At 41.4% G+C, this 20,087-nt stretch overlaps 1 protein-coding gene across 1 annotated transcript in view; it reads left to right on the plus strand.

The window, feature by feature from the left end:
• The window catches only part of LOC130368023 (all-trans-retinol 13,14-reductase-like), a 35,346-nt gene extending 16,230 nt beyond the window's left edge, over nucleotides 1-19,116 (plus strand). Inside the window, exons 5-11 of the mRNA XM_056571200.1 lie at nucleotides 710-907; nucleotides 5,345-5,467; nucleotides 6,966-7,104; nucleotides 8,508-8,617; nucleotides 9,571-9,737; nucleotides 11,259-11,418; nucleotides 16,306-19,116. Of these exons, the coding sequence (XP_056427175.1) occupies nucleotides 710-907; nucleotides 5,345-5,467; nucleotides 6,966-7,104; nucleotides 8,508-8,617; nucleotides 9,571-9,737; nucleotides 11,259-11,418; nucleotides 16,306-16,451 (1,043 nt within the window). The 3' untranslated portion in view covers nucleotides 16,452-19,116. The remainder of the gene's footprint in view (nucleotides 1-709; nucleotides 908-5,344; nucleotides 5,468-6,965; nucleotides 7,105-8,507; nucleotides 8,618-9,570; nucleotides 9,738-11,258; nucleotides 11,419-16,305) is intronic.
• The last annotated feature ends 971 nt before the right edge of the window (nucleotides 19,117-20,087 follow it).

The raw sequence follows: 20,087 nt of genomic DNA on the forward strand, positions 1-20,087 counted from the left end.
TTTTTTTTTTGTTTGTTTTTTCTGGCCAAATAAAAATGGCAAACAAAATTATTTGTGTGTAATCCCGGCCTTACATCCACAAAAAGTTGTAACCCAGCTTCCCCAGACTTGTAAACAACAAACATGTTCTGCTCTGACAGAAATGCCAGTCAGCGATATTGAATCATTAAATGTTAGCAGAAAAACTCCAAGTGGGCCAAAGGCTGCCGGGGCATGCTGGAAGCTGTGGTTTTGCAACAGCTGGAGAGCCACAAATTGGGGAACATGTGTATTTTTCTACCCATTGACTTCAAAGTGTAGGAAGAAACGCGGCAGCACAGCAAAATACGGTTTGTGTGACGTTACCCTTAGATATTTGGGCGACCTCACCGACTATACTTAGTCACTTTTTAACTACATCGTCTACCGAGACAGAGGAAGAGGACTTTTGAACTACAGGTTTTTGTTTTGTTTTTGTTCATTTTCGCTTGAGATGCCTTTTAAGGTGTGGTTGTGACAAGTAGAGCATTCTGATCAGATTTGACAGTAGGTTGGGTGTAGATCCTGAGCTATCAGACTCTGTTATGTCAGAACACAATGAAATGATTATTTTAGGTTATGAAGACATGAGGAGATTTTATTTTTTAGCATCTGTTTAACTCCGTATGTGACTAGTTACTGGTGTTCATGCCCAAGAGAGTCAAATACAGTGTACCTTCTGTCTCCGCAGGTGTGTTCCCAAACAAGGCCAGCTTTTCCCTACATTCCATTCTGATCGAACATTACCTGCGTGGAGCCTGGTATCCAACTGGTGGTGCCAGTGAAATCACTTACCACCTCGTGCCCACAATTGTGAAGGCTGGAGGAGCTGTTCTATCAAGAGCAACTGTGGAGCAGATCCTGGTAAATGGTGACAAAAGAGCTTGTGGTAAGTACAGGCCAAAGATACCAAAAAATATTATATACTGCAGAGGTCCCCAATTGGGTCCTTCAGACCCACCAGTAGACCTGGATTAGAATTTTCCCTGTTCTATTCCAATGGAGTAACAAAAAATTGTTGATGGACATTGAGGACAGAGTTGGAGACCTCCTGATATACTGTTTTAAAATGTTAGTATTTCTTGATGCCTCGACAGCCTCTGTTGTGTGAGAGGAAACTGAATTATTAGTTGCATATCATTTATGAAGCCTGAAAACCCAGTGTTTTGAAATATTTCCACCATTACAGCTCCCAAGAGCCAACCAGAGGTTCAGAGGTAGTAGGCACACTGGGGCCCTGGTACCTAAGGGGGCCACAAGGCACATTGACTCCATAAGAGATCAGTATTATAGATGGCACATGGGGCATTGTTGCAGATTTTGCACTTGGACCCAGAAGCCCCAAGTTACGCCTCTGCAGCAAACTTTATGACACAGTGACGTGACTGGTGGTGGGGTATTTTTCAAAGGTACCTGTCATATGTGTCCACCAGGTTTCAAGAAGTGCATATCTAATCCAAGGAAAGCTGAGATGTGATAAATCCAGAAAAAACTTTGAAATCCCGAGCAGACCAGAGCTGCTTGGGAACCTGGATAAAGTCTATTTTCGGCCCTGGATTTTTATGGAATGACAGGTAGGTAGGAAGTGGAGCCTCTCATTCCCTTCCTGGCCAGTCCAGGTTTGCAGTTTGGCCCAAGTCAGCACAGGTGCTAAAGACAGCTGGTTACTGGTGTGATGTCAGGTGAGGGTAATGTGCAATTAACCTTTTCGTGATGCCAGGGCATGGTTGACCTATACACCACCCAAGGTTGAGCCAGCTTCTACTGGGCCAGGCACGGAACAATAAGTACGGAACAATAAGTACTCCTATGCAAGGTTACGGAAGAACTGACTTTACTGAGGCTGGATAAGTGGTACAATCCGTTACAGCTCAGATTGGTTTAAAGAAAGGTGCAAGATGAACCTTGGAAGCTTATCGACTTGCTGGGACTTATAGTTGATTCTGCTGTATATGACTGACTTTCTGTATGGCAACCCACGCTTGACTTTAGTGACTTGAATTTGACTGACTTGACTTGAATTGAATCCCCAAGACTTAAGTGCTTATCACTAGGCTTGACATTCACCTGGGTGCAGGGGTTATTCTTTAGCAGATGAGTGGTTGCAGAATTAGACTTGAGGCCTCCTCAGAACACCTCACAGACTCACTTCAGACTTCTCCAAACTGTACCTCAGCATAAACTGAACTCCTACCACACTAAGGGGCAGATTCAGAGCATTCCCATTGGGCAGATAAGTCACATGGTTCACCTTAGGACACACTCCCCTAACAACAAGGTTTCTAAGGTTGAACAGGCTTAAAGCAACAGGTACACAGAAAATGAACTAACCATAGCATAATATTGAGGTATATTGAGTCCTGAGTAGTGTGGGCCCAAGACAGACACTGAAGGCAACATCTGCCACACAGCATATTCTGTACTGGGTCACCACACTGGGCTTTTAAAAAGGTGTAACTCAGTCTGCAAAAGAGGCTGTGAGGAAACTTGATCTCTGCTATCCTCTTGTGGGTCACTTGAATATTGTATGATTAACACGTTTTAATGTCTACAGTTTGTTCAGGTGACTGGTAGGAAGTCACCTGTATAGTCAAGGAACATTTATGTATAGTTAGTGTGGTGACCCAAGGTTATATGTTAAGAGGCCTGATGAAGCGCAAGTGCGAGAAATAGCCGGTTATCTCCTCTGAGCGCACAAAGCGATGTCGTCTCTCTGATCCCATGGATATCCCCACGTAGGAACGTCTGATGCCGAACCCTTTTTTCTTTTCCGTACACAGGTTATAGGTTAAGCTGGTGCTCTCTGGGTAATACCATGTGACAACATAACATGTGACACTCCACAGGTCCTTTTAGAACGCTCACAGGTCCTGTAGACTAACTATACAGGGTGGGCCATTTACATGGATACACCTTAATAAAATGGGAATAGTTGGTGATATTAACTTCCTGTTTGTGGCACATTAGTATATGTGAGGGGGGGAAACCTTTCAAGATGGGTGATAACCATGGCAGCCATTTTGAAGTCGGCCATTTTGAATCCAAATTTTGTTTTTTCAATAGAAAGAGGGTCATGTGACACATCAAACTTATTGGGAATTTCACAAGAAAAACAATGATGTTCTTGGTTTTAACATAACTTTATTCTTTCATGAGTTATTTGCAAGTTTCTGACCACTTATAAAATGTGTTCAATGTGCTGCCCATTGTGTTGGATTGTCAATGCAACCCTCTTCTTCCACTCTTCACACACTGATAGCAACACTGCAGGAGAAATGCTAGCACAGGCTTCCAGTATCCATATACACTGCTATATACTACTATATACACCGCAGGAGAAATGCTAGCACAGGCTTCCAGTATCCGTAGTTTCAGGTGCTGCACATCTCGTAGCTTCACAGCATAGACAATTGCCCTCAGATGACCCCAAAGATAAAAGTCTAAGGGGGTCAGATCGGTAGACCTTGGGGGCCATTCAACTGGCCCACAATGACCAATCCACTTTCCAGGAAACTGTTCATCTAGGAATGCTTGGACCTGAAACCTGACAAGATGGTGCACCACCACATTATGGGTGTCAGGTCCGAGCATTCCTAGATGAACAGTTTCCTGGAAAGTGGATTGGTCATTGTGGGCCAGTTGAATGGCCCCCAAGGTCTCCCGATCTGACCCCCTTAGACTTTTATCTTTGGGGTCATCTGAGGGCAATTGTCTATGCTGTGAAGCTACGAGATGTGCAGCACCTGAAACTACGGATACTGGAAGCCTGTGCTAGCATTTCTCCTGCAGTGTATATAGTAGTATATAGCAGTGTATAAGGATACTGGAAGCCTGTGCTAGCATTTCTCCTGCGGTGTATATAGTAGTATATAGCAGTGTATACGGATACTGGAAGCCTGTGCTAGCATTTCTCCTGCGGTGTTGCTATCAGTGTGTGAAGAGTGGGAGAAGAGGGTTGCATTGACAATCCAACACAATGGGCAGCACATTGAACACATTTTATAAGTGGTCAGAAACTTGTAAATAACTCATGAAAGAATAAAGTTACGTTAAAACCAAGCACATCATTGTTTTTCTTGTGAAATTCCCAATAAGTTTGATGTGTCACATGACCCTCTTCCTATTGAAAAAACTAAAGTTGGATTCAAAATGGCTGACTTCAAAATGGCCACCATGGTCACCACCCATCTTGAAAAGTTTCCCCCCTCACATATACTAATGTGCCACAAACAGGAAGTTAATATTGCCACCATTCCCATTTTATTAAGGTGTATCCATATAAATGGCCCACCCTGTACATTGATGTACTGACTATAATAATATGACAACAAATGACAGTCTATAAACAGCAGGAGTGACACTGCAGGAGAACCCCCAGGTCACTGAGGGACTCAGCCAGACAAGGCCTAAGTGTAGTGCAGGACCATGTCCTGTACTGGGAAATGCAAGATTTGTTTTGTATTTTCAAAAAAAAAAAAATTTGGATCCTGTTAAACCATACTTATGGTCCTGTTTTAAACCATACATATGTGTCTCTGTCCCTGACTGCTGTTTTACACCGTTTGTTTGGCTCTACAGAGTTAATGTCCCACACCTACTAGACTTTGCAGCAAATCCTAGTTATGTCATAATGTGGCAGTCATTGGGCATACAAAAGCCGGGTGACTGGAGTCTCCTTCTTTCTTCCAGAATCCAAGTTCTGAGGTTAATTTAAAGGGGTTCTCCACCATAAGGTGATTTTAGTATGTACCTGGCAGGCAGTAATGGACATGCTTAGGAAGGATCTGCACTTGTCTTGGAGCTAAATGGCTATGTCATGAGATTACCATAATACTGTGGACAGCTTTTTGTGAACTGGTATTTCCTGTTTGAGTTTTTCTTTTTTGCCTACAAATCCCAGAATTCCATTTTCCTCCCTCCCACACATCAGCCATCCCACCCATTGAAACATAAATGAGCTGCATCCATTCAAAAGACCTGTGGTTTTCAATCAGGGTGCCTACAGCTGTTGCATTAGATACAGATTGATCTCTCTCCCACCAAGTGATCCCTCCACCCATTGAAGCAGACAGGCTCCCTGTCATCAGCTGACTAGGTCAGGTCTCGGCCGCATTGCAAGCTGAGAAAAATCTGAGACAACAGTAATTTTGTATGCTGTAAAAAAAAATGTATATCTTGGTGAAAATCACATAAGAATTGTGAGAAAACCATCACACACAGGTACAGACACTATATTATGAACTACACTAACTTTTCAGCCCATGCAGCATAGTCAAATAAAAAAAATTCCTGGAATACTCCTTTAACTCATTTTTTTTCCCTGTAGGTGTCAGTGTCAGAGGGAAGGGTATGGACCCCATGAATATTTTTGCACCTATTGTAATTACCGATGCTGGGATCTTTAACACATACGAGAAGCTTCTACCTCCTGAGATTAAGTCAATGCCAGGTAAGTACAATCTGATAAGTGACATTACCTATACTGACCAATCAGAAAGCAGCACTCTTGGAAGACATTGTCCTGATCGGTTGCTGAGGATCACACTTTAGCTTGGCAGAATGGTGTGGAACAATACTGCAAAGACATTTCTTAGTCTACAGACCCCAGTAGTAGTCCACATTAAATTAAGGGGGGACTGATTGATGGACAGACACCAGTCTAAGACACCAGACGGTCTGTGCCTACAGTAAATCCTCTTTTTTTTCTATGTAATCTATGCTGGATATAGACCAGGTAATATGAATATAGATCATGTGTCATATATGATACTTCCCTGTCTATTAATTTTTTCCCACTTCCACATTTGCAAAAATTCTTACTAAGGTCACCTCACTGTTAAATATCATACTCTTTATATAAATTATAAAAAGGGAACAATGTTTGCCATTTAGTGAACTGTTATGACATTTACGTACCTAGTATAGCGCCATCTGGTGTTCAAAGTGTGTAGCGATGTACACGTCCACCTACAAAACTGACACACATGCTCAGTTAGTCTCTCCATAATGCCATTAAAGGGGTACTCCCCTGGCAATTTTTTTTTTTTTTTTTAAATCAACTGGTGCCAGAAAGTTAAACAGACTTTTAAATTACTTCTATTTAAAAATCTTAACCTTCCAGTACTTAGCTGCTGTATGTTCCAGAGGAAGTTCTTTTTTTTTTTCCCTTTCTGCCTGACTGTTTAACTTTCTGGAGCCAGTTGATATAAAAAAAAAAAAAGTTTTTTTCCTGGAATACCCCTTTAAGGCGTTGTGGTGTAGAGATGCCCATGGTCTGTGTGTAACAGGGGTCATATATTTTATCACCATGGTTTTCTTGCAGCCTGTCTTGTCAATCTTTACTTGAATTGAAGACTGCCTAGGACTGTGGACTTCCAGCTGTTGCAAAACTACAACTCCCAGCATGCCCGGACAGCCGCTGGCTGTCCGGGCATGCTGGGAGTTGTAGTTTTGCAACAGCTGGCGGTCTACAGTTTGGTAACCATTGGTCTTTATAAGAACACACTGGTAATATCCTGTATTCCTCCATTATTATAGTGCCCATACAAAGCAAATCCATCTGATCCTGAGCGTTACCTTAAAGGGGGTACTTCACTGGAAAACATTTCTTTTTTTTTTTAAATCAACTGGTGGCAGAAAGTTAAACAGATTTGTAAATGACTTCTATTAACAAATCTTAACCCTTCCAGTACTTATCAGCTGCTGTATACTACAGAGGAAGTTCTTTTCTTTTTTGAATTTCTTTTCTGTCTGACCACAGTGCTCTCTGGTGACACCTCTTTCCATGTCAGGAACTGTCCAGAGCAGGATAGGTTTGCTATGGGGATTTTCTCCTTTTTAAATAGGAGTAATTTACATATCTGTTTAACTTTCTGGCACCAGTTGATTTATAAAACATTTATTTTTCCAGTGGAGTACCCCTTTTAATGTTGTATTCTCCTCCTTAGAGATCCAGTCTCAGCTGGGCATGTTTCAACATGGAAAAGGGGGATTCAGTCTCTTTGTTGGGCTTAAAGGCAATAAAGAAGAACTCAACCTTCCTGCCTCAAACTACATCTACATTCCGGACACAGACCTGCAGAAACTGTGAGTAGAAGCCTTGGTAACGTCTGTGTAACAACATGGTGCAAGTCTTGGGGTATACATGCCGCAAGTTCTACAATAAAGCAGTATTTCCCAACCAGTGTGCCTCCAGCTGTTGCAAAACTATAACTCTCAGCATCCGGGAGGCATCCTGGTTGGGAAACACTGACATAAAGGATTGGGGTACATGATGATGCAGCCATTTGGGATGTTCCTGGGTGAAATGTTGCACGTTTTCAGATTCAGATGTTGGCAAATGGTATTAGGTGTAACTCCCTGAATAAAATGAGTGCATCCACAAGATGATTAAGACCCTAATAAACATATTGTCTTAGGTAGAATAATAAAGAGTAATGGACTTTTGGTGTCCCAGCACCAAAAGCCTGTCCTGTGGGCTAGAGATTACCTCGGATACCCTTACTGACTATTTACAGGGCCCACTATTTCATTATTTCACTTTGATATGATATTGCTATGTTGTGTGTTTAATTATGCACTGTACCCTTAAGAGATCGAGGCAGTGTGATCAGGTGATGCTGACGCCCCAATGGGAGACCACCAAACCTAGCCCTTAATGTATTGTAGGTGGGTGGAGAGTTTAATCCAGTGAGAGTCAGTGAGGAGCTGCCATTCAGTGCAGTTTGGTTGTCGGTGAGGAGAAGGAGTCAGAGAGAGAGTGAAGGAGAGTGTGTTCCAGATAGTAAGCTGAAGAGACGCCTAAGGGAGAAGAATCTACTAAATTCCTAAGCCGTGCAAAATCTCAGGAAAAGACCCCAGTTCGCAGGTGAATTTTCAAAGCCTGGCGGTAAGCAAAAGCTCCGTGGGGAAAATCTCTACTTTAGTCAGTCAGTCAAGTTAAGTCTTTAAGTCAGCGTGTGCTGCTACTAATCTTAAAGCTGCATTCAACAGCAACTACAGCTCCCAGCAAGCCGACAGGCTCCCCGGGTTCCACTCTGCCCATCCCTCTGCACAAGAGACTGTATTGTTTGAGATCTTCTGAAAGTAACGAGACAGTTATCCACAACTTGGCATCAGTGTATTTATTATCCTGCGCCTGACCCAGGGGAAGCTGTCGTATCCTAGGAATGTGTAGGTTAACGGTGCCCTGGCATCATAAAGTGATACATCTCACCACCCCGAGTAACAAACAGGATCTATACACCCTGTACCCCAGTCAGTAGCACTAGTGTGTCACAGAGTGCCTACCTTTCCTACTAAAGGCTTCACTTACCATGGCCATACATACCAATGAAGATGGTCTGTGTTGGGTGGCCATAACATGTAGTGCATGTACTGTACATACAGGTTTATTTTAGGTACTACTCTTGTCAACCAATATTTTTTCATAGCATTATTGCCTTATTTGTGTCTACATCTCCTAATTGATGTACTCATTTCCTGTACAGGGAGAAAAACTATTACAATGCTTCTGTTGACGATGCTCCACAGCATCTTCCAATGTTATATATTTCCTCCCCTTCTGCTAAAGATCCGACCCATGAGGAACGATGTCCAGGTAGGTTACTGTCAAGGCCTATGTGGGCTGTGCATGCCAAAATCTAGGCTAGGTTATGCACCTTCCATAAGGCAAGTAATTCACCTTAGGTGGAGTTATATTATACCCTTGACATTTGTTTGAGGTTTGGTCTGAATTTATTCTGGGGTCTGTTTTTGGGTAATGAGTCTGTAGGTAATTCCAAGGTGCTCTCTGGGTCTCAGGTTTTAGTTATTCTTTAATGGGCTGGTATGGGGACTTTATTTATTCTAGGGTCTCTAGTTGAGCTCTGTTTTGCAATAGATCAGTAAGCCTATATTTATCTTGGGCCCTGGTCTGGGTTTGTATTTATTTTGGGACCTGGGCTGGGGTCTGTAAGGGTCTTTTTGGGGCTATATTTACTTTTGAGTGTTGTCTGGGGTCTGGTTATGTTTCGGGAAGTGCTATCTTTGATTGTCCTCCTCTCAGAATCCCTGCACCATATCTGGGGCCTGGGAGGCTTTTTTTGAAGATGTCACCTGCCCTTTCTAAAGTCTTAAATAGCAAACCGTAAACAGTGCTGCAGAAAAATCAATCATATGTAGGAAGATTTATAATTCAGGAGTCTAATAAGCTTGAGAGAGAACCCATGTGGAATTTGTTGACTATGTTGGTTGTCATTCACGGTTACATGACAGGTGAATTTTTGTATGGGGAGATCACAGTAAACTGGACTTGGGGAGTCATGGGGGAGTCGAAACTTCTCCCAGAACCTGGCCTACAATGCTTGTGCACCTCAGTTTTAAAACTATATGATTTCTGTAAAATCTAGCTTAACAGGATTGTATTTTTATTTTATTATTTTATTATTATTAATTTTTATTTTTTGTCTTCAGTGTTAAATCTTTTCATAAAATGGTCACCACTAAATAATTAATTGGTCATTGCTTTTATGCACTGATTGAGAATGCCAAAACCTTGACATTATTTTCTAGGAAAATCCACTCTGACCGCACTGACATTCACACCTTACGAGTGGTTTGAGGAGTGGAAGAATAAGAAGGTACAGAAACGAGGACAAGACTATGAGAGTGTGAAGAATGCATTTGCTGAGGCCATGTTGGAGACCACCATCCAGCTCTTCCCTCAAATTAAAGACAAGGTGAGTGGAGCAGGAGAAAGAAAAAAGATCTGATGGGGCAAATATCTGGTTAAAAAAAGGCTCAGATGAAATGGCAGAATGCTGGAAACAACTATGTTAAGGTGTGTAATATGCATCATTAAGTAGACTTCTGCTTATGAAGTTGTACCAAAATAGACACTATTACCTAGGCACAGGACTGAGCGCTAGGTGTCTAACCGCCAATCATACAAACTGGGATCCACTGACCCCCATTTAAATAAAGTGGTAGCACACATGCTCGAAATGCAGCTTCATTTTAATCAGACCCAATTCTCATGATCAGTGGGGGTCCCCCGAAGTGGGACTTTAAGCAAATAGACGCTTATCACCTAACCCGGGCATAGTGGATAAGTGTTTATCTTGGGACAACCCCTTATTGAATCCTTTTTGTTAAAAGTTTTAAGTTGATCTTCATTTATCTGGCTGCTGGATCACCTCCCAAGGAATCAGCTATAATCTGTTATGGAACCTGGTGTAAGTGTACAGCCCTCTGCAGTGCCACAATATGGAAAATGAAAACAACAAACATAACTGGGAATGGTACAGACTGTACTTGAAGATTAAAAGGGTTATCCAGGAAAAAAGCAGATTTGTAAATCACTTCTATTAAAAAATCTTAATCCTTGCAGTTTTTATGAGCTGCTGAAGTTGAGTTTTTCTTTTCTGTCTTAGTGCTCTCTGATGACACCTGTCTCTGGAACTGTCCAGAGTAGAAGCAAATCCCCATAGCAAACCTCTTCTACTCTGTGCAGTTCCCGAGACAAACAGAGATGTCAGTAGAGAGCACTGTTTGCCAGGCAGAAAAGAACAACTCAACTTCAGCAGCTGATAATTATTGGAAGGAATAAGATTTTTTAATAGAAGTAATTTACAAATCTGTTTAACTTTCTGGAGCCAGTTGATTATATATATATTATATAAGTTTTTTCCTGGAATTCCCCTTTAAAGATGTATTCTTCTGCAGAGAGTGTAGCCTTTATTCTGCCTATTGCTACATGCCTTGTTACTATGCTGAGCACCACCTGAGCGGACCATAGGTGCTGGTCAAGTGCAGTTTCCAATTACTCTGCTTAGTGTGACCCAAGACCTATCACACAGTGCCGGACCACGTTTCGTAGTTGCTCTGGCTAATAGATGATAAGGGATTCTTTGATCTCATAATTTATTTACAAAGGATTATTTTTCTAAATTACACAGCTCTTAATATTTTTTCCTTTATTTATGCAGTAAAATATTAAACCGAAACCATATTGACTGATTTAGAGTTTCTACACATTCTTCCTTTCTTGGACACTATATGGTGAACCAGCCACATTCAATGGCAGTGAATATGTTTCCAAGCATAGGGTACTGGGGATAGGTTTTTTACGCACCTTTTTGGAAGCAAATGTCATCAAATTATGGGTTGACTTTTTGCCTCTTTTAGATATTAGTTCATTCATTGCTGTACTCTATAAATCAAAGGGAGGAAGCCATTATTCATTTCTCCTTCTTTTGTAGATTGACTGCTACACCAGCGGATCTCCTCTAACTAATGAACATTACCTTGGTGCCCCACGAGGAGAGTTTTATGGAGCAGAACATGATATTGCCAGGATGAGCCCTGAAACTGCGCTCGCCATTAGACCTGAAACTCCCATCAAGGGCCTTTACCTGACAGGTGAGATGTGGTGGCGGCTAATGCTAACCTGTAGCATTTATTTAGCTGTAAATATTGTGTATTATGGCTTTACTATTAGGAAAAAATGTATTATGAAAAAATTCACCATTTAGTGCATTATTTTTACAGTTTCCTGCTATAGGATCTCATTGCAGGCACTGCTAGACCAGTGACGGGTGTATGCTCTGCTGTTGTGCTTTGTTGGATTGTAGTATTTACTCTCTTCCATTTGTAAAAAAAAAACTGTGGAAAAAAAACATAAAAAATATATTTGACCTAAATCTGAAGTAAAAAGAGAACAGTGAATTAAACATGGAAAATAGATCAGAGATATAAGCGATGTTTCCTATGAACCCATAACCCTAATGAGTCCCTACTGAATTGATCCAGAGGAAGGCAAAAAACCCTCATACTAGAGGTAAAAATACCTTCGACTCCAAATATGGCATCAGAATAAATCCCTGGATCAACCTTCTGTCACTGTAATGTTATTATTCTCCAAAAATGCATCCAGACCCCTTTTAAATTCTTTTACAGAGTTCCCCATGACCACCTCCTCCGGGAGAGAATTCCACAGTCTCACTGCTCTTACAGTAAAGAACTCTTGTCTGTGCTGGTGTAGAAACCTTCTTTCCTGAAGACATAGATGATGCCCCCTTGTTATAGATACAGTCCTGGGTATAAATAGATCATGGGTGAGATCTCTGTACTGTCCCCTGATATATTTATACATAGTTATTAGGTCTCCCCTAAGCCTTCTTTTTTCTAAACTAAATAACCCTAATTCTGATAATCTTTCTGGGTACTGTAGTCCTCCCATTCCCAGTATTACACTGGTTTCCCGTCTTTGAACCCTCTCCAGCTCCCCTATATCTTTCTTGTACACTGGTGCCCAGTACTGTACACAGTATTCTGTGTGGTCTTACTAGAGATTTGTACAGCGGTAGAGTTATTTCCTTGTCGTTGGCATCTATGGCCCTATTGAAGCACCCCTTTGCCTTGGCAGCAGCTGCCTGACACTGGTCACTACAGCTAAATGTACTGTTAACTAAGATTCCCAAGTCCTTTTCCATGTCAGTTGTCCCATGTGTTCTCCCATTTAATACATAATCCCAGCCCAGATTTTTCCTCCCCATGTGCATTACCTCACATTTATCAGTGTTGAACCTCATCTGCCACTTCTCAGCCCAAACCTCCAACCTATCCAGATCCATTTGTAACAGTGCACTGTCCTCTATTGTGTTTACTGCTTTACAGAGTTTAGTATCATCTGCAAAGATTGCCACTTTACTGTTCAACCCCTATACAAGTTCATTAATAAATATATTAACTAGAACAGGACCCAAGACTGACCCCATGTGGTACCCCACTAGTAACAGTCACCCAATCAGAATAAGTACCATTAATAACCACCCTCTGTTTCCTATGACTGAGCCAATTACTTACCCACTTGCACACATTCTCCCCCAGCCCAATCCTTCTCATTTTATGCACCAACCTTTTGTGTGGCACCGTATCAAATGCTTTGGAAAAATCCAGCAATACGACATCCAGCGATTGCCCCTGGTCCAGTCTGGAGCTCACCTCCTCATAAAAGCTGATCAGGTTAGTTTGGACTGATCCCTCATTAACCGATGCCGATATGGGGTCATACATTTATTTTTATCAAGATATTCCAAAAGAGCATCTCTTAGAAAACCCTCAAACAATATACATACAACGGAGGTTAAACTAACAGGTCTATAATTCCCGGGGTCACCTTTTTGACCCCTTTTTAAATATTGGCACCACATTTGCCATGCGCCAGTCATGGGGAACAGTCCCTGTTACTATAGAGTCCCTGAATATTAAAAATAGGGGTCTGTCTATTACATTACTTAATTCCTTTAGAACACAGGGGTGAATGCCATCTGGACCTGGTGATTTGTCTATTTAGATTTTTTGTATGCGGCACTGTACTTCTTCCTGGGTTAGACAGGTGACCTGTACTAGGGAGTTTACCTTATCTCGCTGTATTTCACCTGGCATTTCATTTTCTTCGGCGAATACAGTGGAGAAGAATTTGTTTAATATATTTGCTTTTTCCTAATCCCCGTTTATAATTTCTTCCTCATCATTTTTATAAAGGGACAACATTTTCATTTTTAACCTAGTTGCTATTTATATAGTTAACAAACATTTTGGGGTTGGCTTTACTCTTTTTGGCAATGAGTCTTTCTGTCTCAATTTTTGCGGCTTTTATCAGTTTTTTACATAATTTTAATTTTTCTCTATATCTTTTTAATGCTTCTTCACTGCCGTCCTCTTTTAGTAGTTTATATGCTTTATTTTTGTCATTTATTGCCCCTTTAACATTTTTATTCATCCATATTGGTTTTCTTTTATTTCTGACCCTTTTATTTCCATAGGGTATATACATCTTACAGTGAGAATTTACCATTTAGTGTCAGTATTCATGTTTTTGAGAACACTATCCCAATTTATATTGTTATGGGCTTCTCTGAGTTTTCAAACTTTGCCTTCCTAAAGTTCATTGTTTTTGTGGCCCCTCGCGAGATTCCCTTATTTAAGAACAAGTTATAATGTATTATATTATGGTCACTATTTCCTAGGTGTCCTTCTACTTGCACATTAGTTACTCTATCAGGTCTGCTGGTTAATATTAAGTCTAGTAGGGCGCCCCCTCTGGTTTGGCCCTGCACCATTTGGGACAGATAATTGTCTTTAGCTATAGTCAGAAACCTGTTTCCTTTATGAGATTCACAGGTCTCAGTCTCCCAGTTTATATCAGGATAGTTAAAGTCCCCATTATTATCACATCATTCTGATTTGCTGTCTTGTTTATTTGCCTCAATAATTCATCTTCCGCCTTCATCTTCCATTATGTTTGGTGGCTTATAACAAACCCCTATCAGAATTTTTTTTTATTTTTATCTCCATATATTTCGACCCATAATGCCTCCACATTATCGTTTCCCTCCCTTGTATCCTCCAGCAGTGCGGCCTTCAGACTCGATTTCACATAAAGGCAAACTCCTCCCCCTTTCCATTTTGTCCAATCCTTCCTGAATAGACTATAACCCTGTATGTTGACCGCCCAGTCATAGCTATCATCCAACCAAGTCTCAATCAACCATTCCAGTTCCTCTTCTTTTTTATTTTTTTTGGACAGACTTCTGGCATTAGTCAACGTACAATTTAAAGGTGTATGTTTTTTCTTCCTGTGAAGCCTATCTATTAACTATTCTAACCCCTCCCTCCGCTCCACCCCCAGGTACATTAATAAGTCCCCACCTCTCTATCTACACTATCTTCCCCCTCTATGCTGTAGGTTCCCTCCCCCCGAGTCCCTAGTTTAAACATTCCTCCACCCTTCTAGCCATCTTCTCCCCAAGCACAGCTGCCCCCTCCCCATTGAGGTGCAGCCTGTCCCTGCGGTAGACCCGGTATCCGACAGCGAAGTCGGACCAGCTCTCCATGAACCCAAACCCCTCCTTCCTTCACCAGCTTCTGAGCCACTTGTTTACCTCCCTAATCGTGGTACAGGTAATATTTCAGAAAATATTACCTTGGAGGTCCTTGCCTTAAGCTTGTGGCCTAAGTCCCTGAAATCATTTTTAAGGACCCTCCACCTACCTCTTACTTTGTCATTGGTGCCGATATGTACCATGCCTGCTGGGTCCTCTCCAGCCCTACCCAGCAACCTGTCAACCCGATCCGTGATGTGCCGTAGTCGAGCACCAGGCAGACAACACATTGTTCGGCGATCCTGGTCTTTGTGACAGATCGCCCTGTCTGTCCCCCTAATAATTGAGTCCCCCAATACCAGTACCTGTCTGGCCTGCCCTGCACTTCTCCCTTTTTACTGAAGCAAACACCCCCTTGGTGGTCAGTTGTGAATGGTTACAATCTCTGCACAGTGCTGCTGTGAATGGTTACAATTTAATGGTTACAATCTCTGTACAGTGCTGCTGAATATGATGGTGCAATAAAAGTAAAGAAACTATTATTATTAATAATAATAATAATAAAGAAGAAATGCTATTACAATAGTGTTGCATGTTTGCACTGAACCCTGTAGTTTGCCACAGCATATTCCTCAAGAATAAAGGATGGGCAGCTCCCGAAAAATGTCCAACGTGTAGATCAGATTGACTGTTATAGACAACAAGATCTCAAGTATATTGTCAGCTTCAGAGATCCCGTCACTAGACAGAAAAAAAGCCCATTGATATTTCTCATCCCATTAAATATCCGAACAGCAGTTCAAGGGGCTGTACCAGGGCGTGCTATAATATGGTTGTCCCCACACCTCCTTTCTTGTACAGGTTCTTTGGAGCTAGCCACATCATCCATTTTGTTTCGTTTGCTCACAAAGCAAAGAGCATTCTTGTGCAGCATTGAGCTACCAATAGGCCATTCCCTGTTGGGTGGTCGACATCTCCCCATGCAATATATCATTATGGGGATTGGTCATGAGCTGATTCTATTACAGCTCCATTTTGGGTTCAGTGTACTGGTTGTCTTTGGGGTTTGCACCCAGTTATATCTGCAGGCCAGACAGGGGAACTCCGCAAGGCACATTCACCGTCTGGCATATCGAAGAGGCCCGACTGAGATGCCGGACAAATGTCAACAGTTTGATCAAGTGTGCCGGAGGGAAATTAATCAGGATATCCGTATATATGGAAAGGGAGGCCTTGCTCTCCTTTGTAACTTTGTAAGGGATATCTGGAAATTTTAAATGGAGCTTTGACCCCTGAATAAAGATATTAATTTTGTTTTGGTAATGAGGAGTAAAGTCATCAAACCCATCATTACCAAAGCTAATTTGATTAAAATAACAGTTCTTTGGATTAATGTATTTTTCTTTTCCATCTCTGGTAGGTCAAGATCTTCTTCTATGTGGATTTGCTGGGGCTCTAAATGCAGCAGTTATATGCGCCTCTGAAATCTTAGGACGCAACCTCTTTATAGATCTCATGAAACTACGACGACAGGTCTTGCAAAACAAGTCTAAAAAGGCTGAATAGTTGATGGGACCCCAAAACTGCTGCAAAGGGAAATGTTAAAAGGGACCTTGAAAATAGGACTGACTAAAAAAAAAATGGGCATAAACTGGACATGTCCATTGGGAGTTACATGAAGGGGCTTGTGCTACCTATGCTATGGTAAAATCCCAATCTTTCTTGAGCTGTAGACTGTATGGGCTGTAAATCCATACAAAAGAAAAGGGACAGTGTTATGGAGCTTCAGAACAAGAGGTGTCATTTGGAAGCCATTATAATTGTTAGCTTTTTGCACTGGATATGTTTATCAGACTTTACAATACTACTATATTGATTACAGCCATCTGTATTATATGACTTTATGCCGATAAATATGGTGACTTGACTGCTCTGGGTTTGGCATAGTCTTCTAAAGACCCAGCTAGGCCTATATTAGATGACACAATGCACTTCAGTGTAAGTCTGTAGGGACTTGCACATTTCAAGACCTTCTGCTCAGAATGACTGTAACTTCTGTCATCTCATGTTCTTTTAGTAAATCATTTCATTAAATATAACATAACAATGCTGGCTGTGTCCCCACAGTCCATTGTGCATTATGTGCCCTCAGTGCTAAATGATATAGAGATAGGAACTGCTTATGTAAAATATATTCATTTATTAATTTCCAGGATGAATAACAGAGGAACAATACAATAATAGAACAGTAGAATTCTAAGACTAAGATGACCCAGATTTGTTGTATGGGGAATGCAAAGATTTACTAAAACAGACATGTCATGGAGCTGAAGGCTCCTCTTTAGGACAGCGGAAGCCATCATACATTTTGGGTTAATGTGCCTTGACCATGGTCTAAATCTCTTGGCCATAATCACTATCCACCCCAGGTCTTAGTGCTTTATAAATGTAAACCCTTCCTACACAGTCATACATGCTGCTAGCAGGGTCTAGTAGGCTTCCGGTCAATTTTACACTGACATAGACCTAATATACTGTAATACAGATCACATAGCTAGTTGTACTAAAAAAAAATGGATAGAAAATATAAAAAAAGGTTAAAAAGAATGTTACCACAATATTTTAATAGGAGGAAAAGTAAAAATAATAAGAAATAATAAAAATCTATACACAATTGGTATCTCTACATAATGTGAATGCCATAAACAAAACAAAAAATAGATACTGGAATAAAATCTTCATTAAGAAGTCCTATATACCTGAAAATGGAACAAATAAAAACTACAAAGCTTTGCAAAAACAGTAAAACCTAAAGATTGTATAAGGCCATGTTCAAATATAGGGGAGATTTATCAAAATCTGTTCGGAGGAAAAGTTGCCCATAGCAACCAATCAGATCGCTTCTTATAGTTTGCAGATGCCTTTTAAAAAAATGAAAGAAGCGATCTGATTGGTTTCTATGGGCAACTCAGCAACTTTTCCTCTAATCAGGTTTTGATAAATCTCCCCCATTGTATTTTGGTCACCAAAAGACAGCAGAGGAACTAACATGTTTCCAAAGACCACTGATGGTGGCTGGACACGTTTAGTGGAAATGTCCCCCAATATATTCCTTTTGGAGTAAAGTCATTGATATGGAGTAAAGTCAAGACTACAAGCAAGGCAATTCCTAAGCCCCCCTTCTCCCGTCTATACTTCCGGTTTCCTCAATCTCTTTATAGATTACACTTAGGAGTGGTAAGAACTAGTATATTAAGACTATGAAAGAATGTTGTAAACCCCCCCCCCCCCCCCCTCTGTTTTCTTTAATGGTTTTAGGAAATTAACCATTTACATAGAATGGAGAATCAGTAATTGATGGCCGTCAATAATATTTGCCCAGAAAAACCCTTTTACTAGCCAAACTAGATAATTTCCCTAAAGGGTTAATTTATTCAAAGTGCCTTACTGTCCCTGGCGATGTCCCGGCACATATCATTGTTGGTTTTCATTGACTTTTATGGATCCCAGCAGTCACGATTGTATTAGATTGCCCAAAACTTGCAACTAGTTTCAACTTCCGGACCGCTGGTGTATTGCTGAGTGAAAAATGATGTAAATAGAAAAACATTTTATAACAGTTGTTTAAATGGTCACAATGGGAAATTTCTTATTTACATATAATTATTTACTAATGAAAATCTCACTCAAAATTCTTTATATTAATAAAAATGATAATAATAATGGACATTGTTAGATTGTGTGTTCCTTCTTGTATACATGATGCTCCTCAGAAAGGCCCTTAGGCCTATTGTTGTGCTGCGGCTTTGTGCTAAAAAAAAATCTCCCATTATTTTACACTCAATACCCATAATGAGAATGTAAAAACAGAAATATTTGCAAATAAACAGATTTAAACAGATATAACTTCCTATGGTCTATAAGTATTCAGACCCTTTGCTACGACACTTGAAATTTAGCTCTGGCTCCTCCTATTTCTCTTGATCATCTCTGAGATGTTTCTTCACACTGATCGGAGTCTCCTGTGGTAAATTCAGGTGATTGGACATGAATTGAGAAGACACAGCCCTGTCTATAGGGTCTCACAGCTGACAATGTATATCAGAGCAAAGTCCAAGCCATGAGGGAGAAAGAACTGCCGGTAGAGCTCAGAGACAAGATTGCGTGGAGACAGATCTAGAGAAGGGGACAAAACATTTCTGCTGCACTGAAAGTTCCCAGAAGCACAGTGGCCTCTATAATTATTAAAAGGATAGGGGATAAGATGCCTGATCGCGGGTGTCCCGCTGCTGGGGATCCCTGTGATCTTGCACGCAGCACCCCGTTACAATCAGTCCCTGGAGCATGTTCACTCCGGGTCTGATTACTGGCGAGAATTGTGATGTCACATCTTCGCCCCCCCGTGTGATGTCACGCTCCACCCGCTCAATGCAAGCCTATAGGAGGGGGCGTGACAGCTGTCGCGCCCCCTCCCATAGGCTTTCATTGAGGGGGCGGAGCCGTGACGTCACAATGCTCCGGCCCCGTGATCGCCAGTAATCAGACCCAGAGCAAACATGCTCAGGGGACTGATTGTAACAGGGTGTTGCGTGCAAGATCACGGGGGTCCCCAGCGGCGGGACCCCCGCGATCAGGCATCTTATCCCCTATCCTTTGGATAGGGGATAAGATGTCTTAGTGCCGGAGTACCCCTTTAAATGGAAGAAGTTTGGAACAAGCAGGACTCTACTTAGTTTGGCGGGGTGGCCAGCTCTAGGAAATTAGAGGAGAAGGGCCTTAGTAAGAGAGGTGACCAAGAACCCAATAATCACTCTTGCTGATCTCTATAGATCTTGTGTGCAGATGGGAGAAACTTCCAGAGGGTCATCATCACTACAGCCTCCACCAATCTAAGCTTTATAGCAGAGTGAGCAGAAAGAAGCCTCTTCTCAGTAAAAGACACACAAAAGCCCAACTGGAGTTGGAATGAAAACATTAACTAAAAGACTCTCAGATTGTGAGAAACAAGATTCTCTGGTCTGATAAAATAAAGATTAAACTTTTTGGCTTCAATTCTAAGCCTCATGTCTGGATGAAACCAGGCCCTGCTCATCACCTGCCCAATACCATCTCTACCGTACAGCATGGTGGGGGGGGGGTGCAGCATCATGCTGTGGGGGTGTTTCACATTCTCATTTTGAAGATTAATGGGAGAAAACTTTT

This window comes from Hyla sarda, chromosome 4 (genome assembly GCF_029499605.1).
Source record: "Hyla sarda isolate aHylSar1 chromosome 4, aHylSar1.hap1, whole genome shotgun sequence".
NCBI lineage: Eukaryota > Metazoa > Chordata > Amphibia > Anura > Hylidae > Hyla > Hyla sarda.